Here is a 23,408-nt window from a genome sequence, read left to right as displayed (position 1 = left end):
TAATGTTTATTAATTTACTGTTCTGGAGGGCAATTTGGAATTATAACCAAAGGGCTATAAAAGTGCTAACCTTTAATCCAGAAATATGACTCCTCAATATATATCCCTAAGAATATAAATATATATATTTATATATATATATATATATATATATCACCAAGAAGAGAAAATGACCTACATTTACAAAAATATATTATTTTTTGTGATGGCAAAGAATTGGAAATTGAGGGGATGCCCATCACCTGGGGAATGGCTGAACAAGTTGTGGTATATAATTGTAATGAAGTGTTGTTGTGCTTCAAGAAATGAAGAGCCGGTGGATTTAAAAAAAAATCTGGAAAGACTTATATATGAACTGCTAATAAAATTAAGTGAGCAGAACCAGGAGAACATGCACATTAACAGAAATACTGTGTAATGAGGAATTATGAATAATTTAACTGTTCTCAGCAATACAGTGATCAAATACAATTTTAAAGAATTCGTGATGGAAAGTGCTATCCACTTCCAGAGGAAGAACTATTGGAATTTGAACACAGACTGAAACCTACTACTTTTCAGTTTCATTTTTTTTTATTTTGGTAATTATTTTTTTTCTCTTTGGGTCTATGTCTTCTTTTACAATATGATTAATATGGCAAAAAAATAAATTTTAAAAATCATGTTTATTGCCCTTTTGCAAAGGTAGTGGTTAAATGTTGAAAAATATGTCGAAAAGTACTTGAGTAAAGCATTCTTCCTTGTTGAGGCTAATGTTTATTATTGTTCAGTCATTTTCAGTTGTGTGTGATTTGTTGTGACTCCATTCTTAGCTGTTCATTAAGGCAATCTGTCTCTCACAAAATGTTTTAACACTTAAAACTTTGTAGGCCTAAATACCAAAGGGTTTAAATTTCTTAAACAATGAAGTATGTATTAGCACATCTTCAACAAAAAGACAGCGAAATAACCTTGACAAGTTATTATAGCCTCATTTTCCATATCCATAAATGTAAAGTTTAGATTCAACATTCCATCTCTTAAATATATTATCCTGTGTTCTATTCTGATTCCAAGAAAATAATTCAGAAGAGTTTTGATCAACACTAGTGAACTCCTAAAAAATCTTATGGAATATATACCTACTTATAGATGACCTATGAAATGTCTTCTGAGACCAGCCTTCTTGTCACCCTACATATATTGTATTGCATGCACAAATGCTTCCTTTGACCTAATATCTTAAGAATCAATAAGAACAAATACCATTTCTTAAGTAGATATCCAACTTTCTGCATTTACTATTTAGAAGTGATTATTATACATAAGAAAATAAAGATTAGGCATAGGTACTATTTTTCCGTGAAACTTAGTATTTCCAGTATGCTGGGACATATGAGCCATAATCTGTTCATTTATTACACTAATTTCTAAAATGTTGAGTTTTTTTTATCTGACAACCACAAGGAAAATATCTCCCCTACACATAAATATCGCCACTGCCAAATAAAGCCTCAGAGCCTTAAAACATTGTTACCATTAATATATTAAAATCTTTGTACTCCATAACTCATTGTAAAATTTGGCAATCAAGCTTCCCCTTAATTGGTCTTTTGGAGAAAGATGATTTCTTTAAGTATGCTGGTTGTCATTCATTATTTCATAGGACTATAAATAGGGAGTTGGAAAGCCATGAAGTCCAGCTTTTTCATATTACAGACAAGGAAATTTGAGTTTCACAGAAGTCAAATGACTTGCCCAAGATTACACAGCTGATTAGTGTCAGAGACAGGATTGGAATCTTGGAATCACCCTGATTCCAAGGAACATTCTTGTTGTCTTTGATATGTAGCATATCAGAAGAAAAAAATTAGATTTTTAAAAGGTATCAAAATGTGTTGTTATAAACTTGACATTAATTTTTATTTATTTATTTTTTTTTTTAGTCTGCCATTTTCAACTTTCAGAGCCTACTGACAGTAATCTTGCTGCTTATATGTACCTGTGCATATATCCGATCCTTGGCTCCTAGCGTCTTGGACAAAAATAAAACTGGGTATGTTGCTAATATCTAAATGTTCTAAGTAATACTTTCATGGACATCATCTGGCAATTAGTAAATTAAGATTTCATATACATTTGAAATTTGCTTGCTCTGTGTAAATTTGTTTAATAATTCTCCTTTATATTTTCTTCCACTTTTAAAATAGAGTTTTACATTTATGGGTACTTTATGAAATTAAAAGATGGATTTGACAGGTGACCTTGAAATGTTATACTTCAAGTATATATTATAAGAAGCCTATTAAAATCTTTCTTCTTGGATTACTGATTTAATTTATGACTTCAAATGATATTCTTTGGCATTAGTTCTTATGGAATCATCAAAAATATGAATAAAGTTTAAATCATTTCCATTTGAGGAGCATATTTCATAGATTGTACATTACTGAATATATTTATAGTGCCTATAAATAAAACTAATAAATTTTACCACTATAAAATCGTTTTTTGTATTACAGATTCTCTAAGTGTATACCTAAAATTATTATCTTTTAGGAATTTTATTTGTATTGCTTAAAATGGTAATGAAAATCAACTGTTGAACATGCTGTATTTTTTTAAATTTATATTTTCACATCCTATATTAAAAAAGTAAAGCAACATGTTGAAAATAGTTTATTGAATATTAGTGTACCAGGTCCACTTTCATTTGTGCATTTTTCAAGCATTTAAACAAAATAACTGCTATGTGTAAAGTACTATGTTAGACCTTAAAGAAGATATAAGGATTATTTGTCTAGGACATATGAAATATACATAAACTTATATACTGTAGAACAACTACACTATTAAATATTTTAATTATACTAATAAGTTAACAATTTGGAAATCTTCTATGAAATTAGAGGACTTAAGTTCAAATCATGCCAATTTTACTTCCTCCTTCTTGTATATCTGAAAAATGCATGACTTTAGATAGTAGGTCTCTCAGGTTCCTCCCCATAAAAACCCTAATCCAGTGAAGAAAAATAATCTTTAACTGCTGAGTGTAATGAAAATTTTTTGAAGGAAATGGCTTTTGAACGGGGCTTTTAAATAGGATATTAAAAAAGGAGAAGTGAAGGGACATGGCAGATAGGGTCAAAAGTATAAAGATAGGAAAATCCTGGATTGTGCTATGAATGATATATGGTTAGCACAGCTATAGCTTATAATCCACAAGGAGGAGAGCAGTACAGGATAAGACTGGGAAAATGCCAGATTGTGAAGAATCTTGAATTCTAGGCTGAATAGTTGGGGCTTTTATTTGATAGATAATAGGAAGCCATTTAAGACTGTTGAGCAGAAGAGTATTATGAACAGAATTCACTATAAGGAGTATTAAACAACAGTGTAAAGTTTGAGTTGAAGCACGAGTTTAATTAAGGAGCCAATTAGGAGGCTAACAGTAGTCCATGGAGATGTTGAGGAGGATCTATTTCAGAGTGGTAGCATTAAGAGACTGAAGAATTGTAATTAATAAGACTTGATGAGTGATATGATGTGGGAAAAGGTAGAGTCAAAGATAATATCACTTCAGGGATCAGTGTTCTGTAATATGCAGAAAGCTTTTTGAGTCCTGTCATTTTAAAGACACATTTTTACTCACTGAAATTTTTCTTACAATATTTAAGTTACAAAATATATTACTACTATTGGATTGAAGAATTTCAGTTGACTATGATGAAAATCATCTTATGGATTTTAATATCCTTAAGAGACAACAATATAGCCTCACTTCCTTCTTGAAGTTTTCTTTGATTACTCCTGATCTTGTCTATAGGTAAATTCTACATTGTACATAGCATTTAAAAGATAGATTATGCCTAGGAGAAATTAAAAAGTACAAGTGAATCTTAGATGCAAGATTCTTGGTTCACTAAGAAGGCAAATAAAATTCAGTTTTATCCAGATAGTAACAATGCAAATTGCTTCTTTGATGTCCTGGAGGTTTGTTATTGGCCAAAGATGTATAGTCCATCTTAATTACTCAGTGCTAATGAAGTCACATTGATTAATGATGAGGACATGATCTTGGAAAGATGTGTTGAATATTTCCATAGTTTTTGACATCATCAATGCTGAACCCATTGACTATCTCAATTTGAAGTCAGTTTTTCTCTAGCCAAATTTTCAAATGAAGAAAAAGTTTTGAATGCCATTAAATTCCTCTTCTAGTGCTAATTCTATTCCAGTTAAGATTTACAAGACAGGGGATTCATTGCTCATACAAAATCTGACTGGAATTTCCTAGGCTATATGATAAGAAAAGGTTATCCCCAGGAGTTCAAGGATGCCACCATTGTCTAACTTTAAAAAGGTAAAGGAAATAGAAAACCTATGACCATCACAAAAGGGTCTCTCTCTTAGTCATTGCTGGAAAGATTTTTGCCAAAATCATCCTTAGTAGACTGATCCTTCAACCTGAAAGATGGTCATCTATGTGAGAACTGCTGTAGCTTCAAAAAGAACTGATGAATAGTCAACATGGAGTTTGTTGCCCAGTAATTTCAGGAGCAGAACTAGTGATTTGTGTGCAGTATGATATTGTCACTCATGAGGGTTTATGTTTTTCACAAACACTTGTGAGCGACAATATCACATTGCATACATGTCAAAATTTGATTGCTCAGAGAAATTCATCAGTATTGTACATCATTTTCATGACAGCATACTTGCCCAGAGTCTGGATGAGGGAATAATGCTCTTGTGTTTTCTCAGTCACCGGTGGAGTTAAGTAAGGCTGTGTGCTTATTCCAATGATTTTTAGCATGATGTTTTCAGGAAGATTGTCAGATGCTTTCAGTGAGGATGAACATGTCATTCAGGTCAGCTACCAAACTGATGGTAAATTATTTAACTTGAAAAGACTACAAGCCAAAATTAAGTTGGAGGGAAAGTTGGTGCATGATTTTCTGTTTGCAGATGATTGTGCATTCAGTACAGCCTTTGAAATTGAGATGCAACAAAGTATGGATCAATTCTCTGCTGCTAGTGTTAATTTTGATCTAATAATTAATACGAAGAGAACATAAGTACTCTACCAGCCTGCATTACATTATCTGTACTTGAAAGTATTGGTTACAGCAAATGAAGAAGTCTTGAATACTATAGATACGTTCATTTATGTTGGCTTTCCAGTAATGTACACATTGATAATGAAATGAGATTGATGCACGCATTGCCAGAGCTAGTTCATATTTGGGAAGCTCTGAAGGAAAGTGTGGGAGAGAAGAGATATAAGACTGATTACCAAACTAAAGATCTACAAAGCCATTGTGATGACTTCATTGTTGTAGGCTTATGAAACCTGGACAGTATATCAGTGCTATGCCAGGAAAGTGAATTGCTTCCATTTGAATTGTTTTAGGAAGATTCTGGAACATCACCTGGCAAGATAAGATAGAAGACAATGAGTTCCTTTCATGAGCCGAATTGCCACATTAAGCTGGCTACATTGTTGGAATGTCAAACATATGATTGCCTAAAAGACCAATTTATGAAGAACTCACTAAAGCAAACATTCAAGTAGTGTCAGAAAAAGTGAAACAAGGATATCCTCAATATCTCTCTGAAGAACTTTGAAAATGATTATATGATAGAGGGGACACAGGCACAGGACAATCTGGCATGATGTGCCAGCATTAAAAAATGTTCTGTGCTCTCTGAGCAAAGCAGATTTGAAGTCATTCAAATTAAATGCAAAATTTTCACATTTATAGAATCTACCCCAAATGTTCACAGGGACTCAGGGACTCTTTTTTGCCTGGCCTGTGGCAGTGCATTCCGAGCTCATACTGGTCTGATCAGCCACAGTTGGACACACTGTAATATGATTTTGGTCCTCTTTGAGAATGAAGAACAACCAGTTTATGCTTTACAACTTAGCCTTAATTATGTAATTTATAGATTAACGTATAGTTCTTTAGGAGGACCTACTCCAGTGCCTCATAGCATAAAGGCCGTCATCTTTTCTCAAAAACTATACAGCTTAAGACAAACTGGCATATTTTACCATGCTGAAAGAGTGAAAAAAAGATCATCAGTAGTAAACTAGCAATTTGGTAATGGATTTTATAACCAAGGCAACCCATAAAACAAAGACAAATTGGGTACCCTTTTACTTTTACAATAATGGTAATAGCATGGCAGCAAAGAGGACAGAGGATACTCAAGGATCATACACTTTATCCATTTATAGATTGCTAATAATTAAGTAAATGTTTATAGTAACACATAAGTGAACATAGTCCTAAAGGAACTTAATCATATCCATTTTGACATTTTCACAGTAAATGAAAACAAAACTAAAAAGAAGTGATAGCTCAATAGAAAGATAGCTCATAGATTTCAGTAAAGAAGTTGGTGATCTTAGTTTTATTATTATTATTATATTATTTAATATTATTATTAGTTTAATTATTTATTAATGACAATCATTATTATTATTTAGTATTATTATTAGCATCCATAAGAAACTTTATTCCATTTGACAGTTGATCTTATAGTGCAGTGGCCATAATGAGCATTTGCAAAAAAGAACACTATAAAGTTAGTTACAACTTATGTACCAACATCTACTGCACAGGATAAAGACATAAGAGAAATTCTGTAAAGAATTTGATGAGAAGACTTTCAAAATAAATCAGTGCAGACAGTACTTGCTTTACAGAAATTTACATTGCACAAATTTGACTTTTAAGTAAACAGTTCTGAAAGAAATACACATTTCAAAGAAAGATCTACTTTAACTTTGTAGTATTGTACTCTCATTCTCTATCCCTGCCCTAAACTTAGCACTCCTCAGCATTTCACCCCACCACCACTACCAAAAGAAGAAAGTTCTTTAAAAAAAAAAAAAAAAAAAAAAAACCTCCAAAGTATTAAGCAGAGGAACTGACACTATGGGATGGGAGTTTAACTGAGACTTCTAGTGTTGAGATCAGAGACTTTTGCCATTTTCTGCCCATCTTTTTTCACTGTGTTTTCTATCTTCCATCAATACATGCTTAAATATTAAATATCTATCCCTAACCTTCACATATCACCAATTCTGTTCCTGTCTGCCCTTTACATATTCTTCTTAGGCACTTGGTGGTTTTTTTCTCCCAACTTACTTACATAGTCAGTCTCATTACTAATAAGCTTGAGAGCTTTGACCTACTCTACTATCTTTACAATGTGAGCCACTTCACCCTTTTATAGGCAACCTCCTAGCTCTTCTACTATTGAAAATTCACCATATTAATGCTTAGCTTTATACAGACATCCAGTCAGCTTTGCAACTCAAAACTCCCAAGCTCAAGTGATCTTTCAGCCTCAACCTTCTCATTAGGAAGGATTATAAGCGTGCATGAATTTAATTTTTTTTTTTCCCCATTTAATAGTATTTTTTTTCCAATTACATGTAAAGGTAGTTTTCAACATTTTTTACAAGATTTTGAGATCCAATTTTTTTTTTCCCCACTCCCCCATCTCTCTTATCCTCAATATAGGAAGCAATCCAATACAAATGATGTATGTATAATCATATTAAACATATTTAATGGGGAGTAAAATAGAGGCTAGAGATAATCACCATGGATAAAATAAATCATTTTGATTACAAGAAATTGAAAGATGGGGCAGCTAGGTGGCACAGTGGGGGACAGCTAGATGACACAATGGATTAAGTACCAGCGCTGGAGTCAGGAGGACTTGATTTCAAATCCAGCCTTAGATATTTAACACTTAATAGCTGTGTGATCCTGGGCAATTGCCTCACCAAAACAAACAAGAAAATGAAAAGTTTTTATATGAGCAAAGTTAACAGAATTAAAACAAAGGGAAACGAGGGGAAATTTCATGTTAAATAACTTTTAAGGGTCATAATATCTAAGGTTTTTAGACAATAATAATAAAATGTTCCAAAAGTCATTACAGTTTTAAATTACTAAAGATGTAGGCTATTGAAATTTAAAACTATATTAATACTAGGAAAACTAAAAACTTTTGGGTGACCTTGTATATAAGACCACAAGTATATTAAATAAGTGATCAAAGGACAAATGGTTCTTTAGAAGTGTTGCAAACTGTTCAACACCTATGAATGAAGACCCCAAATCACTATAAAAGGAATACATTTTTTTTAATTGAAATTTTCTCTCCCATTCTACAAAGTTGACATTTGACAAAAAATGAGAACAGTCAATATTGGAAGGGCTGTGAAAAGATGCACATCAACATACTGTTAGTAAAGCTGTGAATCAGTTCAACCATTCTGGAAAAGAATTTGAAATTATATAAGGAGAAATTTCTATATCATTTGATGCAGTTATTCCACTGCTAGGCTTCAGTGAAGGAAGCATATATTAAGCACTTAATATATGCTAGAAATTACTGTAAGAATTGAGATATAAATATAAGCAAGTAGGACAATCCAGAAGCTTGTAATCTAATACAAGAGGTCAACAACAAGCGAGAAAGACCACAATAACTTGGTTCTGGATAGACAAGGCAAAATCAAACTCACCTATAAGAACCCAGGGACCCTGGAACAAAATTTAAATTTTGGTGAAAAGAGAATGAGGAATTTGGCCAAAGTGCAAATGACATTTAAGATGAATGAAAAGAAGATAAGAGCAGAAGTTATCAACTGAGGAAAACATTTCATATCAAATACCTGTTTTAACTTTTCAGTATCTAAGAAATATGAAACCAAAGAAATATATCTTCAGGATATATGATGATGATTCAATATGTGATCAAAAGATAGAAACAAACTCAGAAGAAGAAATATCTGGGAATGTGTATGGTAGCCTGCTTGTGGGCAGCACAAAGCCAGAGTTCACCTCAGAACTTTGACCTCTAAACACACAGTTCAGGTTCCAGAGCATGACCAGAGTACAATAGGTATGATTTGAAAATTACTAGGAAACAGAAGTCAGTGACAAAAAGTAAGCACTGTCATATACCTAGAACATTTATAAAAGTATTTTTTGTGTTTTCAGAAAGTTTGAAAAGAAAGTAAATGTGTGTCAATTGGTTTTAATGAATCAATTGTATTATTGCTATGGTATAAGAAATGATGAGTATATCAATCAACTAGGTGGCTCCATAGGGCCCGGAGTCAACCGTAGTGTCAGGAAGACCTAAATTGAATCCTGTCTTTTGCCACTACTTGTGTGACATCTGCACTTCACATCCATTTGCCTCAGTGTTCTGTAGTATGAGGATAATCTCCCTCCAAAGGTGGTTGTGATGATCAAATGAGATAATAATAGTAAAGCATTTAGCAAAATGCCTGGCACATAGTAAGCACTATATAAATTTTAGCTATTATTATATGATTATTACCGATCAAATAGAAGCAGGAAAGCTATATACAGGATGACTTGCCAAAATTGAAATGGAAAGAACAAAAATAACACAAGAATTGGAGTAGAATACTGTGAAATTGTAGCGATCAAGCCTGGTCCCAAAGAAGAGAAATGAGACAACATCTCCTTCTGCTTCTTTGCAGAGAAAGAAGGGGTATAAGAATATAAGAAACTGAGGGTATAAAATAGGGTTAGGGTTAATATCAAATGTAATATCAAATTTTATCAGCATGTTATTTGATTGGTTTTTATTGAACCTGTCCTCTCATTATTACTGCTAAGAAAACATTCCTTTAAGCTCTTTCAGTAGGGTGGGGGAGTTTGTAAAGATTACAATTTAAAAAATGTATATAAACAAAGAATATTTTTTTTTTTTAAAAGAAAAAGATGGTTCTTAATTTTCAGGAAAGGTTTGGGATGACTGAATGAGTTTTGCTGTTTCCCAAAATTAACGAGTCCAGTCCCCATTCCTGGCCCCCTTTAATTCTGGACCAAATTTCTTGAACCTTACCAGGGGTCCTCAAACTACGGCCCGCGGGCCAGATGCAGCAGCTGAAGACATTTATCCCCCTCACCCAGGGTTATGAAGTTTCTTTATTTAAAAGCCCACAAAACAAAGTTTTTGTTTTTACTATAGTCTGGCCCTCCAACGGTCTGAGGGACAGTGAACTGGAGCCCTATTTTAAAAGTTTGAGGCCCCCTGCTTTATACCATTTTCCCCAGATAAGCATACTGATAGACGAGCTCTCTAGGTTTCCATTCATTTTCATGTCATCTGGACAAAGCACATTATTCATTTACTTACTCTTGTGTTAATGATCAAATCATCCTCTTTTCAATAGTTACAAATGGTTACATAGGAAAATTTGTAATGTAATGCAATAACCAAAAATAAAAATCTTAATGATCACTGATCCTAAGCATCAGACCAGGCAGGGAGATGTTTTTTCCCCACTGTGATGGAGGAAATCCAACACACCATCTAAGTTGAAAAGTGATGCCCTATGAATGCTGAGGCCCTCCCAGATGCTCCTGTTTGCAAAGATCATTAAAATAGTTGCATTGAGCACTGGAACTATTAATAGACTTTTAACACAGAAATTACTTTCTGTGAATATATCATTGATTAGAATTCATATTAGCATGTAATGTTCCTTACATGAAGCCAGTATGTTTTCTTAAATTGCAACTCTTTCAAATATAATAGAATTCTTCTCCTACAAAGCATTTTAGATGACATTTGGTTATTTAAATAGATTTTGTTGATTTATCTTTAATCACAACTATTTCACAAGCCCCTCCAGATTGAACAGTTAAGCAACATCTCCATTTAATGCCTATAACTGATAGTATAGACAATATTCTGTCCTAGTAGTCCTGTGCCCCTCTAACATGAACATATATTTCAATATCTGTTCTCTTTAACTGTCATTGACTTTTCAATTACTTGGAATTGGAAATCTTTTTATTGATTCTTTTTCATTTACTTATCATCATACATGTTGTTTTTAAGAGCCTATTGGTGACACAGTTGATGCCTTTATTGGTGACACAGTTGATGTCTTTAAATATCTTCCTCTTTGTATCCTTACTTACATAGATTAAAATTCCATTTTATTTTGACCTATACTACACTTTGGTTAGGAGAGTGAATTTGTTTTCATGTCTCTGTCTTCTCTGAAAGTTGCATGCTTTCTGAGAACCATATTGTATTGAATGTCCTTTAATTGCTAAGAGAATATTCCATGCTCAAGTGGGAATGTGTATTCAGATTGAAGAAAATGAATTCTGGTGATTTCATGCTTTTAGTTATTTTACTGCTGATAATAACATTTCTTTTTTTTTTCTTTGTAAATATCGTGCAAAGCTACAAGATTAGCAAAAAAGGAATATTAGTATTTTCTCTTCTGTTTCCTTTTTCCATAGTGTAAATGATATTATTATTATCAGTAACATTAATATATAAACCTATAGTTACCCAATTGGTTGGTACTGTTTTTCATTTTCATTTATCAAGAGTATTCCTTTTTTTGAGATAATACAGAAATATATTTAGAAAAGGAGGTATAAGAAATGAACTATTTGGGGCAAAATCAACAAATAACTCACTAAACATTCTTTTTTAGATTAAAAAAAAAAAAAAAAACCTCACATTCACCCCCTCAATCTAGTTCATTAAGAGAGAGAGTGGGGATGGGGGTATTCACACCTAATGAAATCATGGATCTTTGGGAATAAAGGCAAATAAGATTATGTGCTTAATATTTGTTGAAAGAAAACATGTCAACTAAAGGCTATGGCGGAACAGTTTTTGAAAATATAGCTTTCATTAGCTGATGACTATTAATTTCATCTGTATTATAGCAAAAATAATGATGGTCCTCTTCAAGTCCTGCCCATTTACATGCACCCTCCCATTTTCCACATCAGATATCCCCCTTAGTCATCTCTTTTTCCTTTAATATTCATTCTCAACTTCTCTACTGCATCCAAACAAGCCTGCATCTCCTTTCCTAAAAATCCTCAAACTATCAGCCTATAAGTGGCCATAGAGGCAATCGTGTAACCTTTTTGTTTCAGTTTTTTCAACTGTAAAATGAGGATAATAATAACATCTATCTCATTGAGGATCAAATAAGATAATTGTAAAATGCTTAGCACAGTGAAAGGCATATAAGTAGGCTTTTAATAATGTCTGTTCCCTTTTCACTTCCTCTAGATCTCTACTCATCCCAACCAAACTCATAGAAAAATCTGTTTCATTATTGCCTCCATCTCTCTCTTCTCTCATTCATTTCTTAACTCTTTGCAGTCTAACATTTGATTTGATTTGAATCTGTCCTCTCCAAAATTGGTGATGATTTCTTTATTCCAAGTCTGATAGCCGTTTCTCAGTCTTCACCCATCTTGACTTCTGCTTTTTTCACTTTTTTTTTTTACTATTGATAATTCTCTTCTAGATATCTTTTCCTTTCTGGGTTCTTGTGACCCTATTCTCTCTTGTTATTTCTTCTGTGCATCTGACAGGACCATCTCAGTGACTATTATTGAATCATAACTCATGTCACACATACCCTTTTGGCTGTACTACAAGCTACCCTGAGAGAGAGAGAAAGAGACAAGAGTGTTAAGGTCCATGCCTAAGTGAAGGAGCAGGTCAGTTCTCCAAGAGCCTCCACAGGTGTGAATCATAAACTTGAAGGAGTTGCAAAGCAGCCTTTACTTATGCAGATATTCCTTGTGGATTGGGAATGAAATAAATTGGAGGCAAGAGGGAAAAGGAGAGAGGTCAGACAAAGCAATTGCCTCTCAGTCTCCTTGTATTATCATCATCTGCTCACATGAAAAGATCCATTCTACAGGTCTGAGTTAGACCTCCAGCAGCCACTGTCAGGTGGCTCCCGTATCACAACACAAGAGGTTCAGGTGTTATTAGTCAAACTACTGCCATCACCTTTACCAGAAATATCCAACATGCGGTCTTGCTGCTCCAGCTGGGTTAAAATGTAATTGGGAAATATTTAACAAAGAATAAAAATACAGTAGAACATGGATAATGTGTGATTTTTCTAAGTTAATATGTGGCCTACAGGGATCCTCATGTACAGTCTAGTGAGCCCTGTTTCTTTTTGACATCATTGACCTTGATTACCACTTCCCTCTATGCTCCAGTGAAAGCAATCCAGGACTGAACCCAATAGCACTTGGAATAGTAATGTCTTAAGAGATCAGCCCTACCTCCAGCCTGACCTTGCAATCATCATTGAGGGGAATATTCATTGTGAAGCAGGGACCCACCTTCCTCAACAACGGCAACAACCAGTAACCAGTTGCCATCAATAGGAAGACAAGGCCAAGACCCTGAAGGATTATGGCAACTTCCAAAGAAATATTCCTGATTCTAGCTCAGGCCCCAAAGCCACTATTTTGGGAAGCAACTAGAAGTAGTGAAGACATGAGGGAAAAATAGTTCTTGGCACCATTGAATGGTTCAACATCAGAAATAGATATTACTTTATCAATGGAAGTAACATGAAACAATAAGTGTTACTATCTGCTTTGGTTTTATACCCTAGAGATCATCTGGTTTGCCACTGAAATCTTGTGGGTGTGTTGTTTCTTTCCATTAAAATATGAACTCCTTGATAGCCAGGACTGATTCCCCTTTTCTGTTTGTATCCTAGTACTGAGAATAGTGCTTTGCACAGTATAGGCATTTAATAAATACTTTTTCATTCATTCCTACACTCTTTCCTTTTTTATTTTCAGGGATCTCATAACTCTTATTATTAACGTCTATATGCTGACTGCTACATTTATTAGTCCAATCTCTCTGGTCACTAGTCTCATATTACCCACTGACAGTTAAATATATCACAATTCTTCTCCTCTTCTCCCCCCCCCCCAAAAAAAAAAATCTGCCTCCTCTTCCAGACTTCCTATTCCTGTCAAGAGTATCCTAACATTCCAGTCCACTTTGGTATCATCTTTAATTCTTCATTTTGACTGCTACATTAAATCAGAAGCCAAATGTTGCTGTGCTATCTCCATAGCTTTTCTTTCATCAGTCCACTTTTCTTTGCTCGTAATTGAAGCTCTCATCACCTGTCTTAGAATACAGCAGTAATCAACCCCTAATTGGTCTTCCTGCCTCAAATATTCTGCTTCAATTCCGTGTAATTGTGATAGTTATTTTCTTGAAGAGTAATCATGATTAAGTCACTTCTACTTGTCTCAGTATTAAATATGAATTCACTATTCAGCTTTTTAAGTCTTTCATAACCTGACCTAAACTTGCTTTTCCAACTTTATAACATATTTTCTTCTTCACATATACTATGGTCCAGATACCTTCCTCATCTACAATCCTCAATCTCCTCCTACCTCCATGCTTTTTAAGTAAGTAAATGTTGCATTTTAAAGTTTAATTAAAAGACAGAAAACCTTGGCATTCCCCTCTTTTTGTAATGCTGTCACTGCTTACTTGGACCTCTTAGAATGTCTAACTTGCTTCAAGATTCAATTCAGATAACACCTTACATATAAAATATTTCCTGACTTCACCCTCCTATAATCTACCTTCAGATTCTAATGCTTTTTCCCAAAGGATATTTTGTGTTTGTTAAGAATATATTCTTTAGAGTGCATTTTTTTATGTATATTAGATTGCTTGTTGTCTTGGGGAAGAGGGGAAGAAAGAAAAATTTGGAACACAAAGTCTTACAAAAGTGAGTTTTGAAAACTATCTTTACATATATTTGGAAAAATAAAATACTATTGAAGTAAAAAATATATGGTCTTTATGTACATGCTGTCTTTCAAGAGACTCACTTTTCCTTGTATCTCTTGCACAGCAGAATATCTTGCACATAGTAGACACTTTATAGATGTTCATTGATTGTAGCTAGTTCTGCACATTTTTATGAATGAATCTTCATTTCTGTGTAAGATCTTGTAGTTGGTAAATAGTCTCCATTTTTTAAAAAAATGGTCCTTAGTTGTATAGTTAAAACCACATTTAATATTTAATAGAGTTGATAATAGCACAGCTGGCTACTTCCTTAAAATGTCTAAACTCTAGAGGGATACTTAAATTTTGTTTTACACATTTTTCATTATTTGCTATTAACCATTAATTTATGGGTTAAAATTAATGGTTACAAAAATAAGCCAAGAAATACATTTGTATAAATATTCCAAGCCCAGATTCCATAAGAATGATGTTTGAAATAATACCTTAATGTTTGGCATGTACCATAGAGATGCTTTTTTCATTCCACTAATAAGATGATTCTTATCTTGTCAATGTTAACCCATTTAATATCAATTTGCACTTATATATTTGCTGAGTGTATTTTCTCTAAATTAGGAAACTTTTTTCTTTGCATTCATAAAGTTATTTATTGTATTTTCAGGAGAGAGTAAGGTGGTTGCATAGGATTTTATTGAGCTAATATTTTCTTTCTGTCTTGGCAGTTCAGATGTAGCATTTCATTTAGCATCTATATTTACACAAGAATAAATAATATCCTTTTTTTAAGTGCCTAACAAAATCAATGAAAGCAGTCAAATCATGCTCCAAAATGAAACACTAAAAATCCTCTCCTTATATATGTATCTGGGTATTTATTTGCATGTAAAATTACAGTGGACCCAAGTGTTTTGTGTTTTCTGGAAGCCAAAATGGCCTTATGAATAAAAGGACAGGTTTGGAATAGTGTTGGAATCCTTCCTCTGATACGTAAGCCAGCTGGGGGATCCTGGGCATTTTGTTTAACGCCTAAGACTCCAAAATAATGTATATAAATCACTATAAAATTTAAAGCACTATATAAAATGTGAAACATTAGGTAGTTTTGTTTTCCCTACTACTATTACTATTGTTTTCAAATGATTTCCAATACACATGCATGGATTATTTTACAATACTAATGATATCCTAAGTCCTTACAAAATAACTAAATTCTGTGTGTATTTTAATAAATACCATCACGTAGTTCATGTGTAACTTTTTCTCTCAAATTGGAAATTTCTAATTGCAGAGAAATTAAAAGAAAGTATTAGTAAATAACTATTGTGCTGTATATAAATTTGTTACTGGTTTTAGGAATAAGGAGACACTTAGCAACAGTGTCTTTGGTATGCAGATACTGTAATTAGAGTTTATGTTTACAGAGGAATTAAATATCAATACATTCTACAAGATGAATTTATTATTGAATTGTTAAAATGTCAAGTTCGATTTTTTATAATCTACAATCTACGAAATTATAGTTTTCTCAATTGGTTTTCATTTAAATTAGGATATAAATTTTCTGTTTCAAAGGGTAGAGCATTTGAAGTCAATTGACTCAGTCTTTGTGTGTGGTAACCTTTGTAAAAATTTCTCCCCTCAATGGCATTAATTTACCTTGAAGTTGGCCTTTTGAACACAGATTATTTATATGAAATGGTGTTCTGCCTTCATGTGAAAATGAGGAATAAGTAAATTTCAGATTCAAACAAAAGTAGCCAGAGGGGAAAGGCTAACTTGTAATGAATTCATCATACCAATGGAAAAACTAGCTTGTGGGAATGAATAGTTTACCATTACCAGTATTCACTGACTATTTTTTCCCTTTTTTATCCTATACAGACTGTTGGGTATATTTTGGAAATGTGCCAGAATTGGTAAGTATCTCTTTTGTTTCCCACCAATCCTTCAGCTGGAAGTTATTTATCAACCTTGTTTATATTTTATATATACACATAAACCAGCTTTAAAAGCACAGGCTTCTCAATTTGGTGCTTTTCAGTAAAAATTTGCAAATATTCATAAAATTCTTTCTCAATTGGCATTTAAAAGTAGACTATACAGAATACTGACTAACATTTCACTTACAGAGTTGGTGAACCTCATTTTTTCTAACTCAACTCTCTCAACTATAAAGCATTAATTATTATGGAGAGGTACATTCAGACATTTATAGTTTATTATTTTTCTGTAATTTATTTCATATTGCATACTATTTTGAATTACCATTCTTATGCTTAGGGAATATTGGTTTTCTATCACTCCACGGTGAAACATTAAGGGGGAGAAGTAGAAAACATTCAGTAGTATGTCAACCAAATTTTATGTTTTCATAGAGTAGCTATTTCTCATTGAGTGGACTTTTTTTTCGTTTCTTAAATAGAGTTTAAAAGTTTCAAAGTTCACAAATTTAGATTATTTTTCTTAAAATGAAGAAAATATATTCATTAAAAGGGATGATCAGTTCTAATTTTTGCATTGTTTTTTGAAGTATGATTGTACCATTAGGCTAAATACTAATGCTACTAACTATTCCTTTACTTGTTATTTCTTTACAAAATTTCTGAAATTTATAATCATAAGAAATATATTCAGAAATGTTGGTTGCATTTACAAATAGCTCCATTTTCCTGAAAGTCATTGATACAATAATATTTTCTTTTCTTTTTTTCCCTAGATTTAGATTTTTCTTAAAAAAAAAAAAAAAAAAAAAAAAAAAAAAGCTTAACTGAAACTTGAATTCACATGTAAACTTTGAATTAAAGCTTTAAAGTAGATTTCAGACTCCTTAAGGTATTTTCCTCACTTAAAATGCCATGATTTTGTCTGTATCTAACTTTGGTTCCTAACATGGAAGATATAGAACACTTGGAGACAGTTGAGATGAGGACGAATAATGAAGAGGTAGAACATTAAAAATAAAAACTTAGAAAATGTTTATTAAAAGGTTGTTTAATATCTAGTTTTAGGGAAAAAGCTTATAATTGACATAAATTTGAAGATAGTTATGATATGAAAGAAACCAACTGTTTATTCTTAGACTGAAAATTGAATGACAGTTTACTTTTTTCAACATCTACAGTTTTTGTTAGACAAACTAAAAACATCATTGACTATAATCAAAAGGAGATAGAAAATGTTAAGAAATATTCTCAATCACTAGTTATGACTTTGAAAGCCAAAGTTTACTTATAGCAAAGCCAAAGAAGCTTAGAAGAAAGGAAGGTGAAAAGAAAAACAGAAAAGGATAAAGGTAAACAAAATGTTTTCAAACATACTATCTTAGGATAAGAGAGAGAAAAGCAGCTGGAGCATAGGAGCAACCTAAATTCATTCTCTATAAAGGCAAAAGGAGCCATAGATATACAAATACCTCTAATGATTGTATCAGTATATATAATACATAATAATCAGTGTTTTCAATAGTAATTAATCTTGATTGCCAAGAAAATGCTTAATTGTGGTCAATAGATTCTGTTTACAAAATCAGAAAATTATATTGTTTCCAAATGTTTCCCAATATATCCCACCCCTCCATGCCTTGTTAGAACTCTTTCTTAAAAAAAACAAAAAATAGTTAAAATCAACCATCAGTTCCTGTATCTGAGAGCATATATAGCATCCAGTATCCATACTTCTTCATCTGCTCTCCAAATCCAATATAGAGCATTTCACTTGAGTTAAAACTATTTTTTAGTCACTTTGTAATTCAATTTTACTCGTTGCATATCCTTGTCTGATTCTTCTTTCTATACTATGTACCAATTCATGCATGTCCTCCCATTTTTTCTCTCTTAATTTCTTATGTACATTGTTTATTGCAGCATAATAATATTCCATTACTTTCATATGTTGCCATTTGGCTAGTCTTTCTCTTATTGAGTTTTTGCTTTATTTCCAGTTATTTGCTACCACAAAAATTTCTGTTTGGAGCATTTTGCTATTTTTGGGACATTGCTTTCCTATCATTGGCCTAAAAAGATTTTTCAAGTTTTATTGGAATATAAGAGCCTTATAAGCAGGGATTATTGCATTTTCCTTGTATTGGTGCTTGGTGCTTAATAAAATGCTTGATGGTGCTTAATAAAATGCTTGGCATATCATTGAGATCATGGATCCATGAACTATTCCATGTTTATTTTAAAACATCTAATATATAACTTTTGTTCTATTAGTAATCTTCAGCTGTTTATCTTAATTTTCTCACCCCATCCTTTATATATATCTATATCTGTATCTCTATAAATATATAGAGATACAGTTATAGATATGTGTGTATAGATATAGAGATATATAAGTATATAGATATATATAATTTTTAGCTATGAAGAGTTGGTGTGGTATAATGAAAAGTAAACTGTATTTGCTGTGTGAAGGCCAGGATTTGGATTCCACCTTAGTACATTAGCTATGTGACATATCATAAAACTATTCTACCTTTTTGTGACTCAGAAATATTATCTGTAAAATGGGTGTAATAATATTTGCAGTCTTAAAAGATTGTTATGAGAGGAAAGTGTTCCATAAATGTTACAGTGTGATACTGTATTAATATGTTATTGCTTTCTTTTGGACTATATTGTCACCTTCATTTAATATTTGACTCTGTGGAATTTCAACAATTTTAATAAAGTGATTTAGAAATGGCAATACCAAAATTCTATTTCCTCAGAGATGTCTTCTCCACACTCAGAATATACACACACAAACAAGGAAGCTTTTAAATGAGAGAATGCACTGCACAGTCCAGATCATCTTCTCATCTTACACATCATATTACAACAACTGTTTTACATTCATTTTGCACAGACCTAAAATCAGACGAGTGGTAACATGCTTACCAAGTTCAGCTAAAAGATGTTTAACTCTACCACATGGCAGTCTCTTTTAAGAAAATTAAAAGCAGAAAAATGAAACCCATATGTAAATTATAATGTTCAGAATTGGAGGAGGAGGAAAAGAACTTCCTCAAAAATTAATTTCCAACAGATGGAAAATTGCAGACAATATTAATTTCCTCAGTTATTTGAGGTTTAACAAAACTTTGTACCAGATGACAATAGTATCTTGCCATAATGACATAGTGTGACATTTGCTTTAGGGATCTATTAGTGAAATCTGTATAAGTATTCCATGTTTCTGAAAATACTGGACATAATACTTTTTTTGGAGGAAGTTTTCAGTTAATCAGTAGGATTGCAAAAGGTAAGATCAATTAAATAATGTCAGACTAAGAAACTTTCTTCCGCAGCCACCCACTCCTCTTTCTCTACTCCCTTCAAAAAAAACCTATCAATAGGATTTTGATTCAGCAAACCTAGAAACTTCTCTTGTGTTTTGTGAATGTGTACATTAAGCAAAAGCAGAGATACTTGTTCAATTTATAGTCTGGAGGAAGTTAAGTTGTATTCAGGATATTTTTGTGAATGGCCTTAAGGGATTTTAATCTATTAGAAGACAGTTCACAGAAACAGCACTAAGTTGAACTTTTTGTAAAGGAGAAAAGGATGTTTTGAATATTGAATAAGTCATATTTCATAAATTAAAAAAAAAGTTAATGAAGTTTTGAAGAGATTGCACCATGTACTATGTGCTATGTAAAATACCATTTAATGTCTCTTAATTTCAATTCTCTGAATATTTTTCAGGGATAAGATATGTTTCTCTCTTTAAAAGTTCAGATTGATCTACAGACCAATAAGCACTATTTAAGATACTCTCTAAAGTAGCTCAGTGCCAGGGAATTATGGAAGAAATTGGTGAGAAAAACCAGACTGCTTAACTCAATTAAGAAAGTTTTTATCTCTTTGATTGGTAAAAGTTAATCATGGCAACTTTAGGTCACAAATATGCAAAAACAACCCCAAAACAACAAGCACAAGAACATGCCCTAAACACCGGAGTTCTAGATACTTATTTGCTTAAAGATGGTCTTCAAGGGATTTTAGGTATAGAAATGTAATAGTAATGGACAGAAATTCTTATTTCTAAGATTAAATTTTGTGTCTTTTTTGCATTTTCATTTTTGAGCTTGTCTTCAAACCCATTACTAAAAATGTTGTTTAATTGACTACTTTCCTGCTTATCATCACCTGTATATGCTTATATTCTCCTATGAATAATCACTGTCTACCATGAAATCATTCATATTTTAAAAATACTTTTGTGTATTGATTTCTCCTCCTATCTTAATATTAGATTTTTTTCTGGTATTATTTAGAACACACATTTAACTTCTTTATTAACTAATTTAATGGCTTCACCTTTCTTGTTTATCTTCCACTTTGTGCTCTCTCCACTGCAGTTCTTTGTGCCTCTTCCTATAGTCATCAAGAACTGTAATATAATAAATTATGAATTTTCAGGACTTCCAATATTTTTTTAGAAGTACCATGTACAGTAAGAAGTAATTTTTATAAGTTTAAAATTAAAGATAAAATTGTTTTAATAGAGTTCATGCTTGATTATATAATATTTGTGTATGTGTAGTGGCTACTATTGTACTTAAGAGTCAGAAGGCCTGAAGTGGAATCCAGCTTCATAGAATTTAATTAACCCTTAGTCATTTAATCACTTTCAGGCTCAATTGTTCTCATTAACATCTCTTACCTCATAGGATTATAAGAAACAGATGAGATAACATAGGCAAACCTTAAAATTCTGTACAAATACTAACTACTGTTTTAGGCATCCGTTGTTTTCATATGCTTTTATGCTTTGATTCTCCAGCTAAAGGATAAGTATCTTCCATTTTTATATTGCTTCCCCATAATGCTTGTACAGATATATGCCCATGTTATGCACTCAGTAAATGCATATTGAATCAAAGAAAATAAATGGCTTTTTTTTTCCCAACAGGTGAACGGAAGAGTCCCTATGTAGCAGTATGCTGTATAGTCATGGCTTTCAGCATCTTATTCATCCAGTAGCTGGGAAAATGGCAGAATTTAATTGCTGTCAGATTCCTGTAGATAAAAGACTTGCCTACAGGAAACCATGGGAAGAATGATTATTGACCCTTTAAGCTGTGTACCATGATTGAAAGACTTTGGCTACTGTTTTCAATTATATGTGTTAATGGACCAAGCTTGTTCTCTATAAATAAGATGCAACTGTTAATACCCAAATAGATTGATATCTGCATAATGATTGACCTTATTTATAGTTTTGTCAGTACAATGGCATTCTGTAAATGTCAATCTTTTATGTCTCCTGTTGATCTACAGGAGGTATTTCTATTGCATACAATAGAAAGCAAACTTGGTAAGTGATTGCTCAAGTTCCTTTCTATGTAATTTTTGGGGAAATGTGTCCTTATGTGAGAATATTTCTATATTGAGCATTTTTGTTATTTGAAAAAAAAATGGTTGGATATTATGCAAGTGTTCATAAAAATTGCACTTGTATCTAATAATGCTTTAAACATGTTTTCCCTGAAACTCAATTTGTACTTAGTTTTATCTATAGCTTACAATATTTTCCAACTTTATAAAGTCAATCTTTGCAGTACATATACAGAAAATTTGCTAAGATTGTATGTAAGAATGTTATAAGAAAGGTATTATTTTCAGATCCCTTTACAAAAAAAAAAAAAAAAAACATGAATTTTTAAAGATTTTCTCAGTTAAAGCAAAGAACTGTCATAAAAGTTTACTGGGATATTTCCCCCTTGAAATCTACATATACAGATGTCTTAAACTTTTATTTAAATACCTGTGCTAAAGAAAAAACATTTGAAAGATGAAGTGCGCTAATTAGAACAATTGTGAAATGATGATTCCTATGTTTCATTGATTTGGATCTCAAGTCTTTAATAATGAAACAGCTATTTTCATTGCCAGAAATTTACACTGTTGCCGCCCCCCCCCCCAAAAAAAAAAAAAAAAAGACCATAAAAATAAATCAGTTGGTCCATACTAGTGATTTTTTGAAAGCTTGATCTAAAGTTGTCTCAAGATATATAGCTGGTATATGTAGGCATTGAAATCCACTAATTTAGTATTCTCTGTTATTAAAAATATTTGATACAAATCATTTTCAGATTGAACAAAAGAATAATATCAGTAACTTTTAAAATAACAAAATATACAAATGCAGTTTATGTACTTTGCAAGAGTGCAGTTATTTTTATGAATCTTCAAAAGCAAAAAAAAAAAAAAAGAAAATTCACATGATTGAGTACAATTAAAATTTTTTTGTTTCAACTGAAAGAAAAGTTAGAACTTGTGAAACATTTAATTATTTTAAGTGGGTTTTTTGTGTTAGCAGGTTAATAAACTTAATAAAGCTCTTGCTCAAATATTAATGTGAACATTTTTATAAATAGAGTCATTGGGCATTAATCAGCTTCCACTTTTCAAAACCTTTGTTGCCCAGTTATTTGGTCAGATTTGTACTGTGTGTCCAATGGGATCCAGCTTTTTGAGAGAAATGATAAATTTAAGATCTGAGAAGAACTCTAGAAAGCATATAAAGTACTTCCTTTCTTATTTATGATTTTTAAATTCGTGAGAATTTAGTTCTCCTAAATTAAAATTATCCTTTATAGAAAATTTTAGTCACTCTTTTCAGTCGTAGTACTCAAGAAAAAGTGAATTAACATAAATTGGGGTTTTGTTTGGGGTTTTGGATTTTTGGGTTTATATATATATCCAGGAACTGTCTGAAATTTTCTCATTTGTGGAATATTATTTTGTTTTGTTTTCCATTTTTAAGCTTAATTTTCAAGGGAGAAG

The 23,408-nt window shown here is 32.2% G+C and overlaps 1 protein-coding gene across 1 annotated transcript in view; it reads left to right on the top strand.

Annotated features, from left to right (window-relative positions):
- The window catches only part of TMEM167A (transmembrane protein 167A), a 42,743-nt gene extending 19,765 nt beyond the window's left edge, over window positions 1–22,978 (top strand). The window contains exons 2-4 of the mRNA XM_003759870.4: window positions 1,926–2,035; window positions 16,516–16,550; window positions 21,532–22,978. Of these exons, the coding sequence (XP_003759918.1) occupies window positions 1,926–2,035; window positions 16,516–16,550; window positions 21,532–21,602 (216 nt within the window). The 3' untranslated portion in view covers window positions 21,603–22,978. The remainder of the gene's footprint in view (window positions 1–1,925; window positions 2,036–16,515; window positions 16,551–21,531) is intronic.
- Window positions 22,979–23,408: the final 430 nt, after the last annotated feature.

The sequence above is a fragment of the Sarcophilus harrisii genome, chromosome 1 (genome assembly GCF_902635505.1).
Source record: "Sarcophilus harrisii chromosome 1, mSarHar1.11, whole genome shotgun sequence".
Lineage (NCBI taxonomy): Eukaryota > Metazoa > Chordata > Mammalia > Dasyuromorphia > Dasyuridae > Sarcophilus > Sarcophilus harrisii.
Note: the sequence above shows the minus strand (reverse complement) of the source record. Positions and strands in the feature narration are given on the sequence as shown.